This window comes from Thunnus thynnus, chromosome 12, assembly GCF_963924715.1.
Source record: "Thunnus thynnus chromosome 12, fThuThy2.1, whole genome shotgun sequence".
In the NCBI taxonomy this organism is placed as follows: domain Eukaryota; kingdom Metazoa; phylum Chordata; class Actinopteri; order Scombriformes; family Scombridae; genus Thunnus; species Thunnus thynnus.
The window spans coordinates 26205166-26222445 of NC_089528.1; the positions used below are offsets into that span (position 1 = coordinate 26205166).

The following is a 17280-nucleotide window of genomic DNA, read 5'->3' on the forward strand; positions in this document are numbered from 1 at the left end:
TAGTGTTGCTGCTTATCTCGGACACACCCAACAACAACTTCAGCTTTTTTTTACCACAAGCCTTGATTCAAACCACATCAGAAATAAAAAAAAAAATAAAGAACTGACAGTGATTTAAAAGAAACACCATCACATATTAAGAATAACAATGTACCAGGTCTGTTTTTGAAGCTACTTTTTCTCCATTTTTGTTCCTAGAAGGATTTCTTTAAAATTCAATGTGAAATAGCTTTGAACAAATATTGTTAACAGTATAAATCTTAAATGTTACATCAAGGCTTTTGTCCAAACATGAATAAAACCGTCTGTTTGCTTTTCTTGCTGTGTTTATGTTGGTGTTTCTTGTTGTCTGTCATGCTACAGTGGCTCAGCAATGCTGTCAAAATTATGATAGCTGTCTCTGGCAGACACATTGTGATGTATAAGCTGTACGTACAGTAGACTTCCTGCATCAGTATCAAATTTTATACCCTCCAGCAATGTCGTCCAGATTCAAAATTAGTTAGAAAAGTGACCCGGTGCTGCTTTTTGCTGACTTATTCAAGGATCAAACCTCTGTCACATGTGAAAGAAAATAATTGAATTTCTGCCTCTGTCAACTATAGTGACGTTGCAGCTAAAGAAGGAAATATAATGAATATGTCTTTGTTATGTTGTGCAATATAGCGGTTGACCTCAGTCATATCAGCCTCACTAACATACATACAACGTTGCACACCCAGTGTAACAAAATACTGAATGGACAGGGGAGTGGAAGAGAGGTGTGTGTTATAGGGTTGAGATTAGGGTTATGGTTAGGGTAAGGAAATGAATGCTAGTCTTTGTAAGTAAACCAAAAGTGACTTAATTAAACCTTGTGTACGTGTTTGTATGTTTGTGATTGTGGGTATGTCTGTACATGTGCGAACTTGCACACGTGTGTTTATTTGTCAAACCCATGTACTTTAAGGTTGTCATCGAAGTGTGTGTGTATGTTTATGAGTGTGTGTGTGTATGTTTTGTGTTTGCATGGCCCAGCTCCCTGCGGTATGCAGCTGAGCAGGTTCGTCTGTGTCAAACAGAAAAAGAGGTTGGGAGAGAGAGGAGGTGAAAGCATGGAATCCCGCCTCCATCGCTGGCCCGTCCCTTTAACACTTCACAAAGTTTGTTGTCAGGCTGCCACCTAAAGGGCACTGCTGCCTGCACCTTTAGTCTGCTGTGACTTTCTCTCTGCTGTTGAGAAGAATAGACTTCTCACTGAGAGATGTCACCGTCAATGAGAGCTCTGCCTCTACTTATAGTCGGACGACTAGTTAACTTCAGAAATCCTGCATCGATCTGTGACTCCTTTCTGTGAGGTATCAGCTGATGAAGGCTAGACAGCTCAGTCGTGTTGACTATGACTGTGCAATAGTTGTTTAGTCTATGAAATGTCTTCACAAACTTTGTGCCAAAAAGAAAGAACATGACAAATGCAGATCAGAATTTCCTGAAGCACAAGTCAGAATCTTGAAATGTTCTGTCTGACTAACGGTCCAAAACCAAAGGAAATTAAATTTCCAATGATGCAGAACAGAAAAAATGCAAATCCTCACATTTGAGAAGCTCCAAATGGCAAATGGTTGGCATTTTTATTTATAAATGACTGAAAGGTTTCATTGATTATCAAAATGGTTAGCGATTTGTTTTCTGTCAATTAACTAATTAATTAATCAACTAATCATTTTAGCATTAAACACATATATAGAGTGCAGGTTGTAGTATGTATTTCCTCAAGTTTAGATGTTTCCCAGTAGCTTGTTTTATTGTGTGTGCATGCCGTGTAGATGGCTATCAGAGGTGTTGGCATCCTTACTGTCAACTTAAGCTGATTAAAAACTGCTCAGCTTATCATTGTAATTCATAACAATAATAATAATAATACATAATATATTTCATTAAACCTTTAAACGGTAGTGCAGAAGTGATGATGTTCAAAAGATCAGTTGGTTAATTAACTGAAAACATTTGCTGGTTCCAGCAAAGTAAAAATATTCACTGCTTTTCTCTCTTATTATTGTAAATTGAGTACATTTTTAGGGGATGTAACTGTCAGACAATAAGCAATCTGAAGACAAGAAGTTGAACCAGCTGATCCAACAGCCAACGAAACAGCAACTGAAACCGCAACTGAAACAAACTAGCAGACAAAGCAACCATAACTTATTTCTAACACGAACAACAACTTAAATAAATGCATAAAATGAACATGTTCTAAATCTTACACCATCCCGGTCTAAATATAAACTACGTGATGCTAAAGCGTCTGCGGCCGTTTCTGTCTAATATTAGCTCTGATGCATTGGCTGCCTGAAGCTGAAGTCTTCTCTCTATCTCTGTTTCACTCAGTCTGTCTTTCTGGCTGTGATGTGGTTTATCTCTGGTTGAAGAACACTGGACCGGTTCATTATTATTCCACTGCAGAGCTGCAGGCAGTGCAGATAAGACTATGCAGGTCTTCTGTTTGGAATTGGCAGCGTCACTCTCCGTCGTGCCTTCTCATTCTCTACCCATTAACCCCTTGCTCCGGCCTGAAATAGGAAATTACGAGTACGCTGCAATCAAAGCTGTTAATTGGCTGCTGCAGCGCTGTACGCCCTCAGTGTTTCTGTCACCAGACTGTACAGTATGTGTTGTTATAGTTGCAGCTGACTTCTTGGTGTGATTGAGGCTCTAATGATCAGTGCTGTGAGGGTTCAGACTGTGTAAATATCAGTTCAGCTAGAGGTCTTGAACTTATGACTGTAAGAGTATCTGTAGAAATTAAAAACCAAACAGCAGTTAGAGAGTTTTATAATCACTCTTTGAGGAGCTCCTTGATCCTCACCATCAGCTTTTGTTTGCTCATGTCATCACTGTTAGAGGTTTGTCCCTAATTGCAAAGGAGACGCTGGTTGTGGAACTGTGTTTAACTACAGTAATGCAGGAAGTAATTTGAAAGTTTTATTTTAAGGCTACTTGTTTCTTTCCTCAACAGAGAAATACTGAAGTCTCCTGCATAATCAAATGATACTATAGCTTTGTATTACGGCCGTCAGTTATAATATTTCACCTCCATTTATGAGAAGTCCCCTTTTTTTTCTGTCACTTTGGTATTGCAAGCTGCTCTCCAACAGCTGACGCAAATCAGAGCTTAGGTACATTCTGAACACTTTCTTGTGAAAACAAAAAATTGCACCATGTTTTTTTTTTGGTGCATCAAGAGATGTTACCTAACTGGCTTCCTAATTCCTCTTAAACTGACCCAGAATGTGAAAGTGAACTGATTAAAACTGCTGAATGTTTTTATCAGGTTTTCCAGCTGTTATAGAGCAAGTGACCATGTTCTGTCCATCATTCCTTCTGCTATCAGGCTGCTAAATGCCAACAGTAGTCATTTTAAATGAACGACACATTCGTTTAACCTATGTGAACTATTTTATCCTTGTTTGCTTTCTGCTGTCTCCTTGCGTAAGCCTGCATTTACAGGGTGACCTGAGGGTAGCAGAGTGTTGCTGAATGATTCATTCTTTAAATTTATGTGAATTACTTTTTGTTGTGTTTGTTTTCTACTGGTTCCTTGTGTAAGCCTGCATATACGGGGCGACTGGAGGGTGCCAGAGTGTGTTGCTGTTGCCCGTGTTCCTTGTTACCCATGTGCTGATCTGTTGTCTCTGACGTGTTGCTGCCTGCCTGTGAGTTGTTCTTGTGTGTGGTCTGGGTAGGCTGTACAACTGAATTGCCCTTCTGGGATAAATATCTGAATAAGAAGTGTAGTCTTTAGCTCGCTGTTGGTAGCACACGCAACAGGTTTTTGAGCTTGGTGATTGGATTTTTCTTTGCATAACTCTCCTCAGGAGTTGTAGCTAGCATCTCCCCCTTAACTTTTTTATGCACACAAGCTTCTACGTGTCACTTTTTATCAAAGAAGTAGTTTTTAATGCATTTGTATGATTCCACTTGGAGAGTTTCATGCCCGTCCAAACCTATGAAGTGCTTCAACTGTCGGTCACATAATATCGTCTATGCAGAAAATGACTTCAGCATCCGAAACCCCGGATGTTGTAAATAATTCCTCCCACTTTGCGACTCCGTAGTACACAGCAACCGCTTGTCCACCTGGCGACCTTTACTTAAAGCACAATGTGTTTTCAGAGAGAGAGCAGCTTTGTCGGTGTAAGAGGTCAACCTCGTAATGTCCCACTGTGGTTCGGTGGTTTTAGAGCTCAGTATTGATTAGATGGTCAGTCTGTTCACAACAGATGTCCAGCACCAGCTGCTCAGGGATATATAACGGAGTTAAGACACTCTCTGTGCATTTTTAATGAGCCAACCTGGCAGTGCAGCCTTTAGTTACATAAAGGGCGCTGTTATTGACGAAGAGCATATTGCCGCTGTCATCGGAAGACCTTTCTGCAGTTTTAGGGATTCAGTTTAAAACCGATACGTAAGAGTTCTGAAGACAGTCTGATGATAAAGTTGCTTGCGATTAAGTTGCCATTTGAAGATATTGAGTTGCATCCATGTATGTCTCAATTGCTTCTGTACTTAAAAACCTTCTTATACCGTCTTTCTTTTTCATCCACAACTTCCTCTCCCTTTATTGAAATCGGTTAATCAGTTGAGAGAGAGCAGATCGCGTAGTATTAGGTGTGAGCAGGTATTTTTTATCACACACTGATAACACTGTTGCACAGGTGTGCTTGGGACTGAAAAGTTTGGCACCTATGTATACAATCAGGTGCTTAATAATCTTAGAAAATATTAAATCCATATGATGCTGTGACAGAAAGGTAATTAAACATCTCATAGCATGTCAGTTTTCTGGGGGTTTCCTCGCTTTTAAGTGGAAGTTCCATTTCAGACTCGAGAGGAAGACGTGGTTTTGTGGCCGACACTGAAGTGGGATACTATCCAACTGGCTTCTTAACGGTCGATTGACTACCAGGACTTCCTCTTTGACAGATCCACGCACTAAATCACATGTTTGCACAGCGTTATACAGGAAGACCACAGAGCAGTGTCGCCAGTGTGGAACGCTGCACACTGTAAAGGAGGAAAATCACAATGGCAATTCCCCGTTTGAGAAATTTTCTTCGATCTATATCACTACACGAAGATGACGATGATGTGTTTACTAGTTGCTCACCGCCGGAGGTAAAATGTTATATATATATTTTTAATTATTCAGCACGACTGTTAAGCTGCACTTTGCTTCACAGTCTGCAGTTCTGCAGAGTAGCAGTACAGAGCTTTCTAGTAAAACTACAGTCTTTGACGTTGGAGGTCTTTGCATTTGCAAAGAAAGTTTCCCTGTTTTGTCTCAGCTTTCCAACCAGGAACTGTCAAAAGCTGACTTCTCTAGTTAAAAAAACAGGTAGAAAAAACTACTGTAAATACATGTATATTATGTGTAATATATGCACTCTGCACCTTGACTTTGTAGTGCTTTGATACTGTATTGAACAGCGCCGCTCCTCCTAGTCCACTGAATATTCGATTCTCATGAGTACCTCCAGCTGTTTGCTCGACTCCTGCATATTTCATCCCTATTGATCCCCCCCGTGCAATAAAAACATCACAGAGCCAGTGTTAAGAGCCACGGGGCACCGGCATTATTTATGACTCTCTCTCTCTGCCCTGTCGCTGCACAGCCAGACAGCTTCTTTGTAATGTCAGCATGAAATAATCATGACAAGCAGCCCATTGACTGGATCAGTCGCGCGTCAGGGTTTTTGAAGACGGATGTTCTGTCATTAGAGCTGTGGAGATGTTGTAGTTAGACTCAACACAGGACTGGTCTATTTGTCAACTTTGCCAATAGTGCTGTAGTTCATAACCACATCCACTAGACTTTTTTTTTACTCGTTATTAACCCAAGATATTTCAAATATATTGACACCTGCAAATTGTAGTTGGACACCTGCCAAACTGGTAAAGGAGACCATCCCAATCTTACCAGCAACAGCCTACAGACATTTGGTTTTCTGTCCATTTCTGCAGAGTTGGAATTTTTTCAGAGGTTTTTCTTCGTTTCTTGTTCAAATAAAAATAGCAACTGAAAATCTAATCTGAATAGACCAGAATCTAAAATGAGATTTTTTTTTTTTTAAAAAAAGGAAATTGACAAAGTAATTATAGTTTGCTATCAATCTGTACTGAAGGTATTCATTTACAAAAGATATTGTTATTAAAATGGTTATCATCACCTGTTGTTGAGATGAAAGTTAATAATAGAGTAGTCAGTTGACGGGAAATTAATTGTTTTCAAGCAAAAATGCAAAAACATTTAATGGTAACAGCTTCTTCAAATGTTAGGATTTGTTGTTTTTTCTTGTATTACATTGTAGTAAACTGAACATTTTGGGGTTTTTTTGATTGTTAGTCAAACAAAAACGAGCAATTTGAAGATCTGAAAGGCTTTGGGAAATTGTGATGGGCGTTAAGGCTGAACCACCAATGAATTCATCTACTTACAAGTATGTGTCTCCAAAGCCTGATATATGATGTTCCTCTGTGCCATGGACCTCCGTTTTGGTCCAGAAACTATTTAAAAAACATGTCAGTGAGCGGAGAATGACAATCTTATCGCTGCTCCTAAACAAATTATGGTAGCTGTTGTCTCTGGGGCGACAAAGCATGTCACCGGGGCAGCGGCGTGGCTCATTGACTGTTTTGTTGATTATTGTTTCATAGTGAATGTTCATCATGACTGACTTATCTACTTGACATCTACAGTACATAGCAACCAGTTTAACACCCAAAAAGTACTTGCACAATTTGATGTACAAATAAGAGGATCTATATTTCGACATTTTCCAGAATACTTGTATGTCTTTTAGCTTTTTTTTCTGTGGGAAATATTTCCACATTGTTCACAGCTGTAAGAATGAGCTCGGACACACTGTCCACCCAATATCCAGGATGCATCTTGATAGTCAGTTTTACTTCCTTATTTCTACCTGACACGGGTCCCTGCAACTTTCAGTTATATAACAACAGCAACTTCCTTCCCCCTGTCCTCCTCTGAGTTCATTTGATGCATTGGCTCCTTTATGACCAACAAATGTCAGCTTGAACTGCTGCTTCTTATTTCTCTCATGACCTTTCAGCCGTTTCCCTTTTGCACCGATGCAGCTCAATGAGTCGAATAAAGCACATACACGCTTTAAAACTTCAGTTGATTGACACCATGAGGAGAAACCTGGCATTAACAGTGTGGGGGTTGAGGTGTTTGTATGTTCGGTATTTAAAAGTGCTCAAGCATCCTCACGCAGCCGTTGATTTACACTCTGAAAGCTGTGAATTTCCTACATCACGGCCTGTCACTCGCAGTCCGGGAAGTTTTTAAGTTTTCTTTCTGATTATATAACAGACTTGTATCCACTCACAGATTACTCACACATCCACCTCTCTCTCGTCTTTCTTTCTTTCTCTCCCCCCCAACAGACGGTATCTTCGTCAGGCCAGGGTCGCTCCGAGTCACCCGTCTACACCAACCTCCAGGAACTGAAGATCACCCAGTCCAACCTGCCCCCTCTGCCCACCAGTTCCCCCCTCCACGTGCTGGGAGACTGGGAGACCTACAAAGACCAGAACGGCAGGCACTTCTACTACAACCGCTCCACCCAGGAAAGGACCTGGAAGCCGCCCCGGGCCAGAGACACCAGCAGCGGGAACTCCAGAGGAGAGAGCCACAGCGCGGGAGAGAGCTCTGAGGTAGGGACCACATACAGAGGGGTCAACTAAACATACATATTATTGTCCTTCTCTCTTAGATAAATAAATAAATGTATGGAATAAAAATCAACAATGTGGCTGGTAGCTTATCATAACAACGCCAGTAAAAAGCCAGTTATGAGCCAATAAAAACAATCACTCTGGTTTAAGAGGCTGTTAGTCGGCTGCCTGGACGGTCATACTGGGGTCAAACTTTTCAGAAGCGGCTGTCTTCGAAGGTGGAGAGAGAAACTGGTCATCAGGGTTGGTAGTCACGGTTACAAGAGATTAAAACACAAGAAAAAAAAAAAAAATACCGTTTTTACAAGTAACACACACACACACACAGGTAGATCAATGCCTTGTTTGTGTTTAATAGCAGCTGGGATTTTGAAAAAGGTGAAGTAGAGTTCAAAAGTTTATTCTGGTTTAAATCTCACTTCTCCTTGTCCCATCAAAAAACGTGGCTCGAATAGAAGCGCTGACAGCGGAGAATGTTGGAATTTGAGGAATGTAAAGAAAACAGTTTGCAAATTTGACATCTGGTCACTGCAGAAAGCAGGTGTATCGGTCTGAACGTCAGTTTCAGGAAGTTGTTTGAGTCAGACTGTCTCCTCTCTGAACATCTGAAACACAAGCTTTTCATTGCTTTCAGACTGCCTGAGCTGCTCTTTTTTTAGACAGCAAGAATGGGCCCTTAACCTTTGCTCTAGAATTAAAAGCTGAGCGCTGAGTTTATTAGAGAGCCGACGTTTTGGTTCATCAGGCATCAATATGAACAGTATGAAACAAAAACACCAGAGGCAATGTCTGCAACAAGCAATCTAAAAGGGAACCAAATCACTAACCTGAAACAATTACAGCAATAATTGTTTAAAAACATCCTTAAAATGAAATGAAGACAAATTTCATGAACCGTAGAATTAAAAAAAGAATAGAAAACAGTGTCTAATAGCTGAATTGAAAGTTTTACCCCTGAGCAAATCAGTGAATTTGTGTTTGTAATGTAAAAACTGTTGACACTGTTGACTCACTCAAACTGGTTACTACAAAACACACTTGCTGACTTGTACTCAGCCCGTGTCGGAGCATCATGAGTCAGAGCTGCTTAACATTAGAGACGAATATTAAATAAATAGCAACACAGCACGCACACTAGCATTCATCTAATATTATGACTGTCTTATGATTAACAACACTGTACATGCAGACACAGTTGTTGTTCCTTCAGCTCTGACAGATTGTTATGGGATATTTGAGTTGTTATAGTGAAAAGTATCTGCACGCACAGCTCCAAATCTTTAACACAGTATCAGGTGCACAGTTGTAGCAACAATCAAAACAAACCAAACACCAGCACTCACAGATCTATAATCTTCTTATTTATTGTGGACACAAAACATGTCAGGAAAAAATACATCTCAGAGAAAATGAAACTTTTTTTTTCTTCCTCTCTTACTGACATGCAGCTTGTTTATGCATCAACATCAGAATATTTTTCTCTTGATTTAAAAACACATGTGGCCTTTTTTTAACACAGATTTTGCACCAGTCACAGTTTTGATGTATGTTTTAATGACCGACTCTCACACAAACACACACGTTCTGACATATCAGATTAACCTGAATCAATTAGGGAGTCATCTCTGGTTTCGAGTCAGCTGTACAACACTGCCACCTACAGACAAAAAGTAGTCCCTGTCACTTCATTTGCTCTGTGTCACACTGCAGCAGCCTCCTTTTTAGATTTACTGTACAAAATCAAGCATGAGAAATGGTGATTTTTTTTGTCTCTGATGGGTCTTTTGGTTCTCTGTACTGCTCTGTGTATTAAATTGGTGGGTTTTTGGGTGCATGATTCCTCTCCTCTGTAACTCCATGGTGAAAGATCTTTTTTTTCTTTTCTCTCTTCTCTCTCTCTTTCTCTTTCCACTAACGGTTAGACCACTCCTCTCTCGCTATCGCCGTCTTTCCTCCCCTTCCTCTCGCTCTCCATCGGTCGTCTCCAGCCTCTGTCATCGGAGGACACCTGCTTCAGTACCTACTCTAGCCAATCAGACAGTCAATATGGCTCGCCGCCGCGTGGCTGGTCAGAGGAGATGGACGAGCACGGCCACACGCTGTACGTCAGCGACTATACTAATGAGAAGGTACGGCTGCACTGAACTGATCTCTGCTGGCTCTTTAATGTTGTGGTTTCTGGAGCTGCGTGAGGGAAGCGGGCTCATTTGTGGTGAATTATTCTGCTAATAGTGCAATACTCGGATGTTTCCTCTTCCACATTGATTAGGCAGTGTTGTGCAATCACAGCATGAGAATAGTTTCCTCTATTAGAGAAATTATGACTGTACAGAACAGTTTTTCCTGCCATTTCCTCATAAGGCACACACACAGCTATTTCCTCAGTATCCAGAAATGAATTATCTTTGTTATCTGAAACATTAGATGAGATGTAAAAGTGATGATGTTTGTGCTCTTGGTGCATACAGTTTAAGTTACTCAAACAGACATGGACATATGACAAAATGTATATTTTATCCGAGGATTAAACTTCCTTAAACTTAAAAGTTGTTGCACACATACTTTTGTGTTTCTGATGTCTGTGTGTGTTTGTGTGTGTGTGTGTGTGTGTGTGTGTGTGTGTGTGTGCACCACCAGTGGTTAAAACATGTTGATGACCAGGGCAGACCGTATTACTACAGTGCAGACGGTTCCAGGTCAGAATGGGAGTTGCCAAAGGTAAGAGTCTGAAGAAATCCTTTCAACTTATTGAATGTATTTTCTACAAAATTCAAAGCACTTGATAGATAATTAAGCTGTAATGATCAGCTTTGCATGCTGGAGATGGAGGGGTAACTGCTGATCAATGTCCAAATATAATGTGATGCTTCCTCAGTGAACTGCTGATAGCCTGCTCAGTTATCAATGTGATTGGTTAAGAAGGGAACGCCAAGTAAGTCTGAGTGCAAAACGGCTACATATAATGATTACTTTAATTATTAATTAAGCGTTTAATGTATAAAATGTAAAAAAAACTTGTGAATATCACCAGTTCTCAGAGTCTGAGGTGACATTGATGTTGCTTGTTTTGTCCCGACCAACAGTCCAAACCCCAAAGATATTCAGTTTACTTTCATAGAGGACTAAAGAAACCAGAAAATATTCACATTTTAAGAAGCTGCAACCAGAGAATTTTTGGGGTTTTTTTCTTAAAAGACTCAAAACAATTCATCAATTTATGAAAAAGTTGCCAATTAATTTTCTGTCGATAGACTAATGTAAAATTTACGCTGAATCGGGTTTAACTCATAGTGAACACCGATTCCCGTTCCCTCCCTCCAGTACAACCACTCCCCTCCACAGCCATCCGCAGACGCTCCAAAGAGTCGCAGTCTGGACAGGAAAAACGCGGAGCCCATCGTCCTGACCAAGTGGAGACACAGCGCCTACGTCCAAGAGCCAAGCGACAAGGTCTGATACCCAAGTTCACAAAGATTAAAGATCAGCTTCACTATCAAATGTTTCATATCACTGCTAGCAAAACATAACCCCCTGTGAAAATGCTAATAGAAAAGCACAGAAAATCTTACAACCCATTTCTTTCACACTTGCCAGTTGTGCTCAATCTTTCCTCTTTACATATGTATCCACTTGAGTGACGTGAGTCCAGACTTTCAGTTGTAGACTTGGTTGTTTTACAGCGGATGCGCAAAACCAGGCGTTTCCGTTCAGGCTCTGCTCGTCTACACCCGTACAAACACCAAGTCAGTAGCCTGTCCATCACCTCCCACAGACCAATCAGAGCCCTGAATCCAAACAGACAATCACCTGGAATGAACGAATGAATGAATGAACGAATCACACAACAGGAATAATGAGTAAATCCCTATCTTCATCAACAAATACAGCTGTTTTTCTCACCTGATTCTCTGAATTGATTAACCTGCTCATTTGACATTCAATCATGAACATGATGAACTTGTATATTGAAGAGTTTGCCACAATGACAACACTGATCGATTTACTTTGAAAATACTAATTACCTAAAGATGACACAGTTTTCAGTAGCAGCCTTCTGAGAAACACCTGCTTCCACATCTCGTTAATAATCCATTTGTGCCTCCTGGACATCACAGGGGCACTCGATACACTTTAAAGCGTTATGATCTCACCGCTAATTGCCATCACACTCTTTCAGCTGACCGTGTCTTCTTAACCTTGCACAATCTTCTCATTAACCTTCCTGTTGTTCACTGATGTGACAGTGTGTTTTTCATCCCTTTCTCCTCACTAGGATGCACCGTTGGGCCCCAAGCCCCCCTCTCCTGACTCTGACTCCTGCCCTTCATCTCCCAAGCCCCCCACCTCTGTTAGTACTCCCCCCACCACCACCGCCACCACCGCCCACCAGGCTCTGCCCTGATTGAAGGCAGTGACACATGTTGCAGTGTATTGCAGGGTTCCTACACAGGAAATATATGTTTCTATACATTCAACAAAAAACAAATTTCAATCTCACATATTCTGTATTTGTTACAGGAAAAGAAACTTTGAGTCTGTGTAGAAACCCTGTTAATATTCAGTGCTTATGGCTTCCGATACCTGATGTATCGCTTGGCCTTGTTAAATCAACGAGGAGTCTTTTCTTGCCGAGGAACATTTAGATAAATTGTTGGCTTTGTTTCTGGGTGAATTGATCATCTGTGTTGCCCTAAAAATGTCCCTGTGTGTCACAAAAAAAAATGAAAGATCACTGGCTAAAATCTGTAAAAGTAGCTTAACCCAGAATCCCCTGGTCTACTTTTACATTTTCCAATTGATTTGTCCTTTGTCCTTTGTCTGTCCATGCACATATTTGTGTTTAGCCGCTTTCCTGAATGGGAATAATAATAATAGGACTCTTTTTTTTTTCCCCTCGAGCTGAACGTGGTGATTGTGTCGGTGGCGGGGAATCGTCTGGTGGTGGTGTGTTTTTTAAATGGAGCTGCTTTCTGTCGCAGGATACATGCATAATGTTTACCAATATTCATTTTTGATAGCAGCTTCTTCTCCAGTGATCCTGCTGTGGTTGTCAATCATGGTTTGTGGGTTTGATGCCTATAACTTGCCTCCCCGGTAATACTTGTTTTTCTCCGCAGCCGTCTGAAAAGTGCGGCGTTCTGAATGTGACAAAGATAACGGAGAACGGCAAGAAAGTTCGGTGAGTTGAACAGACTCTTTAGCTGAAACTAGACCAATGTTGACATTTGACAGTGTTATGTTGAGTTAGTTTTGCTTTAAGCTAGATGTATTTGTTTGGTTCTGTTTATGTTCCCCCATTTTCCTACCATTTATACTCAAAAAGTTGTTCTTCATTACAAGAGAAGCATCATATCTAAACATTGAAGGATATGGCTTCTTATTGTCAACAAATCTCATCCTGCTTACTTACAGTACAGTATTACCTGCGTACAGTATTGTGTGTGTATCCAAAGCCTGATATATCTTATTCCTTATTGTGCAGTAGACCTCTGTCATCCAGAAACTATTAGAAACACATCACACTGCTGCACTGGGTGACATGTTCCTCGGCCACAAAGACTTTTGGTCACGTTAGCTTGTTTAGAAACAGCTTTAACCCTAATAACAAAAATCATGTTTTCACTCTCTGGAGAGTTGTTCTGTGTAACCAGGCATTTGATGCCAATTCTCGACACAGTTTTTTTTTAAACCTGGTGCCACAGACACAATGTGGTTGTTACCCAAAAAGAAATTGGAGTTTTGATACCCAACTTTACTGCTGAATAAATAAATGAGAAGGTTTGTACAGATTTACTCAGAGTGTTTGTGGAATATGTGTTGCAGGAAGAACTGGACTTCTTCCTGGACAGTTCTGCAAGGATCCAACTTGCTGTTTGCCAAAGGCCAGGGAGGCGGGACCAGCTGGGTGAGTGACAGAGACCTTTGATTGCTAAAAGAGGACAATAAGATCTTGTCTAGACAAATGCGCATGCAGTAGAAATAGTGTTTATTAACATAGATGGATGAATGTCATCTCTGCATTGTTGTGCTGCTCTCTTGCATTATAAAGCTTTCTCCAGTGACTTCTTTAATCCACCGAAATCTCTTAGATTATCTTAAAACAGCTTAGAAGTCTTATTATCTCAGCAGTGTCAGTTTAAATGACTTCCATAAAGACATGTACACCTGTGTCGTTTTCATTCTTTAGTTTGTATGCTCACTTTGTGTTGCCTGTGCCTAAAACTTTAGATTATGGGCTTTAGGGAGTTGGGGTTGAATTTTCTCTCTTCTCGATGTTTCCTTTTTCCTTCTCTTTCCATGTTTCTCTTAATACCTCCATCTCTTCACCCTCGGCTTCACCCACACACCCTCCTTTTTCTTCATCCCCATCCCCGTCCATCCCTTCATGCAGCCATACTACCACAGTGGCTCCTTCTCTGAATTGCTCCTGTCACTGTTGAGTAACTGGAGGCCAACGGCTAAGAAACGTCCCGCTGTCTCCTATGGCTGCTCTGGGCCCAGCCGAGCCTCCTCTGTATGTGCTTCCTCCTTCCTTATGTGTGCTCCCCTCTCCTCCTCCTCCTCCTCCTCCTCCTCCTCCTCTGCATGCCACCTCCTCCCTCCTGTCTGTCATGCTCTGATCCCAACCCCTCTGTGTGTTATCAGTCACTGGCATGAGGCAACGATTAGGGACAATGGTGCAGTTCTTTGCAAAATCGTTAAAAATTTCAGGACAGGCATCTTTATTTTGCTTTAGAGGCATTTAGCTGATGATTTACCAAGAGAGACAAGTTGGAGTACATTAAACACATTGTGGAAATGGAGAAATCATAAAGTTGAGGCATTGATCAGGATACATCAGATCTTTCGTGGGTGTTGTGCTTTCTGATTGGCCATCACATGGACAGAGCATGACACAAGCAGGATTGCATTCAAGTTTGCATGTGTGTGGACTGAAGTAGGATGATTATGTAAAACTCAAACAGCTCTCATGCTTAAGTGGAACTTAACTTATTATTCTACAAAGTAAAATATACAGAATATATTTAATGTTGCATCCAGTCTTAGTGTGTTAAAGGATATGGCTGGCTGTAGATATGACTCGATTTTTCTATATTTTTCTTATTGTCAACACATGCGACAAGACAAATCAACAATTAACTGATCTACTTAAAGGTATTGTGTGTGTATCCAAAGCCTGATATATCTTATTCCTCTATGCTGTAGAGCTCCACTGATGTCCAAATATTATTATAACAGTGAGCCACACTGTTGACAGGGTGATATGTTCTTTGTACACAAAGAGTTTGAGCATGTTAGTTTGTTTAGAAACGGCTCCAAAGACTAATAACAGCGATCACGTTTTCAGTCTCTGGAGAGTAGTTCTGTGTAAGGCAGGCACTGAGCATGTGCAGGAACATGGTTCTGTTTACAGAGTCCTGCTAGCTTGTTGTGCTACATATCACAACCACCTGACTTTGTACTGAAGCTCTTTGAAAATTTTACAATGTAGCACAAAGTCAAGAGGTTGTTATATGTAGTGGACAACAACAGAGGTCTACAGCACAGTAAGGAATAAGATATATCAGGCTTTGGACACACACACGAAATACTTGTAAGTAGGATGAGTTCATTGTTGGTTTGGCTCTGCACATGAGATTTGTTGATGAAAGAAATAAAATCGCCAGCCAAATCATATAACTAATTTTGTATTGAGCTGTTAAAATAAAGGCAATGGTGATGTTGTAGGAATCCTACATTTAACATGCCTCATTCTGCAGCAACAAATAACAGATGACCAACCCATGCTTACTGTAGTTAGTTAGTTAGATAAGTTTTAAAAAATCTAGGAATGTGTGTGCCTACATGTGCACTGTTATCAAAGTAGAATAATGTTTCTGACTTTCACAAATTGTTTTGTTGAACATTTGAGGCTGAACACATGTAAATGATTTGAATAGCTCCTCTGTATGTTAATCTGCTTTCCTTCGATTCTCTCTCTCTCTCTCTCTCTCTCTCTCTCTCTCTCTCTCTCTGTCTGTCTCTCTCTCTCTCTTTGTCCAGTTTGGAGGCAGTCAGTCCAAACCAGAGTTCACTGTGGATGTGAGGGGCGGCTCGGTGGAGTGGGCTTCCAAGGACAAATCCAGCAAGAAGCATGTTATAGAGGTGAGGGAGAGTTTATTCGTCCTACCTCGATCTTCTATTTGTTTTGAATCTACATTTATGCCATTTGTATAATAAAACAAAGCACTTCAATGTCTCAAATACAAAGGAGAACACACTTCAAGTGTAGTTTCATTACAGTAACTCACTGGTCCTCATGTCTGAACAGGAAAATGAAAAATGTTTCTGCCTTCAAACACAAAATTTGGCAATAAATATGTGAAAATGACTTTTCATTCCAACTGTTAACACACCAAACAAACACTATTTTTTTTTAGTTGATAAACTAACTGATATGGTCAACAGTTTAGAAAACAAAACAATAATACTAAATCAATGTGAGTTGAACCAGAACTCAATCTCATTTAGTTAATGAGTGCTGTGTTCACATACACACACTCGTCTCATGACACTGATGGCTTAGACCACAATATTGACACATTAGGTCTTTTTTTTGATGAGCTGATGATTGGAATTGATTATTTTGTGTCTCTAATCCGGTCGCAGCTAAAGACTCGGCAGGGCACGGAGCTGCTGATCCAGTCGGAAAACGACAGCCTCATCAACGACTGGTACCGAACGCTGCAGGACACCATCAGCACCCATGTGAGGACCAACAGCTTGGGATTTAAGATTAGATCAGAAAATATGGATGTCTGCAATGAGAAGACTTGTCGTGCAGCTTAAAGGAACATTCCCAGTCACTAGTCAATAGGGAGGAGGGTTTGGGGTCGAGCCAGATATTTGAGAAGAGAGTGGATTGTCAGTTACCTTTTATACTGCGGGCATTTTAATTTTTAATGTTAATTGATTAAATTACATATTTTAGGACAGATGTCCTTGAACTCAGCAGCATCTCCACCTGAACACCAGCTGCTCATTTTCAGCACTGCAGGGAAACTTAGTAGACAAACAGAAGTGTGATAAACACAGAGCTTACAAGACACTAAACATAAGTCACTTTACAAAGGACAATGAAATACAAAATGAAATTCATCCTCGAAAACATCCGGATCACAAAAAACACTACAAATATGTGATATTTGCAGGTTAATGGAAGAAGGAAATTTGGACTTTGCCATCGGTTATTTATCCAGCCCGACTAAAAACACTGAAAGTAAAACTGAAACATTTGTGAAAAAGCTAAAAGTGCGTAAGTTTCAATGAAAATGAAGGCGAAATGAAATGAACTTTGAAGGGAATCATTTTATTCCTATTGGATGTCTGAAAATTACCTGCTTGCAAATTGAAAACTCACTCATTCTAATGTCAGTGTCATCAACATCATGAAACAGTGAGAACACTTAGAAATTGTAATATTGATTAACCATATAAAATACAGAATAAAATCAATAAAGCTTAATTATCTAATCTGTAATTAAATCTATTAAGAAAGCATTA

At 40.3% G+C, this 17280-nt stretch overlaps 1 protein-coding gene across 9 annotated transcripts in view; it reads left to right on the forward strand.

Annotated features, from left to right (window-relative positions):
- The window catches only part of LOC137194589 (rho GTPase-activating protein 12-like), a 69208-nt gene that overhangs the window by 42776 nt on the left and 9152 nt on the right, over positions 1 to 17280 (forward strand). For 3 of the 9 annotated variants that reach the window (XM_067606629.1, XM_067606628.1, XM_067606637.1), the window contains 10 exons: positions 7447 to 7716; positions 9660 to 9866; positions 10375 to 10455; positions 11059 to 11187; positions 11418 to 11480; positions 12011 to 12085; positions 12855 to 12916; positions 13561 to 13642; positions 15781 to 15882; positions 16387 to 16485. In XM_067606629.1, coding sequence (XP_067462730.1) covers positions 7447 to 7716; positions 9660 to 9866; positions 10375 to 10455; positions 11059 to 11187; positions 11418 to 11480; positions 12011 to 12085; positions 12855 to 12916; positions 13561 to 13642; positions 15781 to 15882; positions 16387 to 16485 — 1170 coding nt within the window. Of the gene's footprint in view, positions 1 to 4992; positions 5155 to 7446; positions 7717 to 9659; positions 9867 to 10374; positions 10456 to 11058; positions 11188 to 11417; positions 11481 to 12010; positions 12086 to 12854; positions 12917 to 13560; positions 13643 to 15780; positions 15883 to 16386; positions 16486 to 17280 lie in introns of those variants that run through there. The other 6 variants (XM_067606636.1, XM_067606632.1, XM_067606630.1 and 3 more) reach the window with 6 other exon arrangements.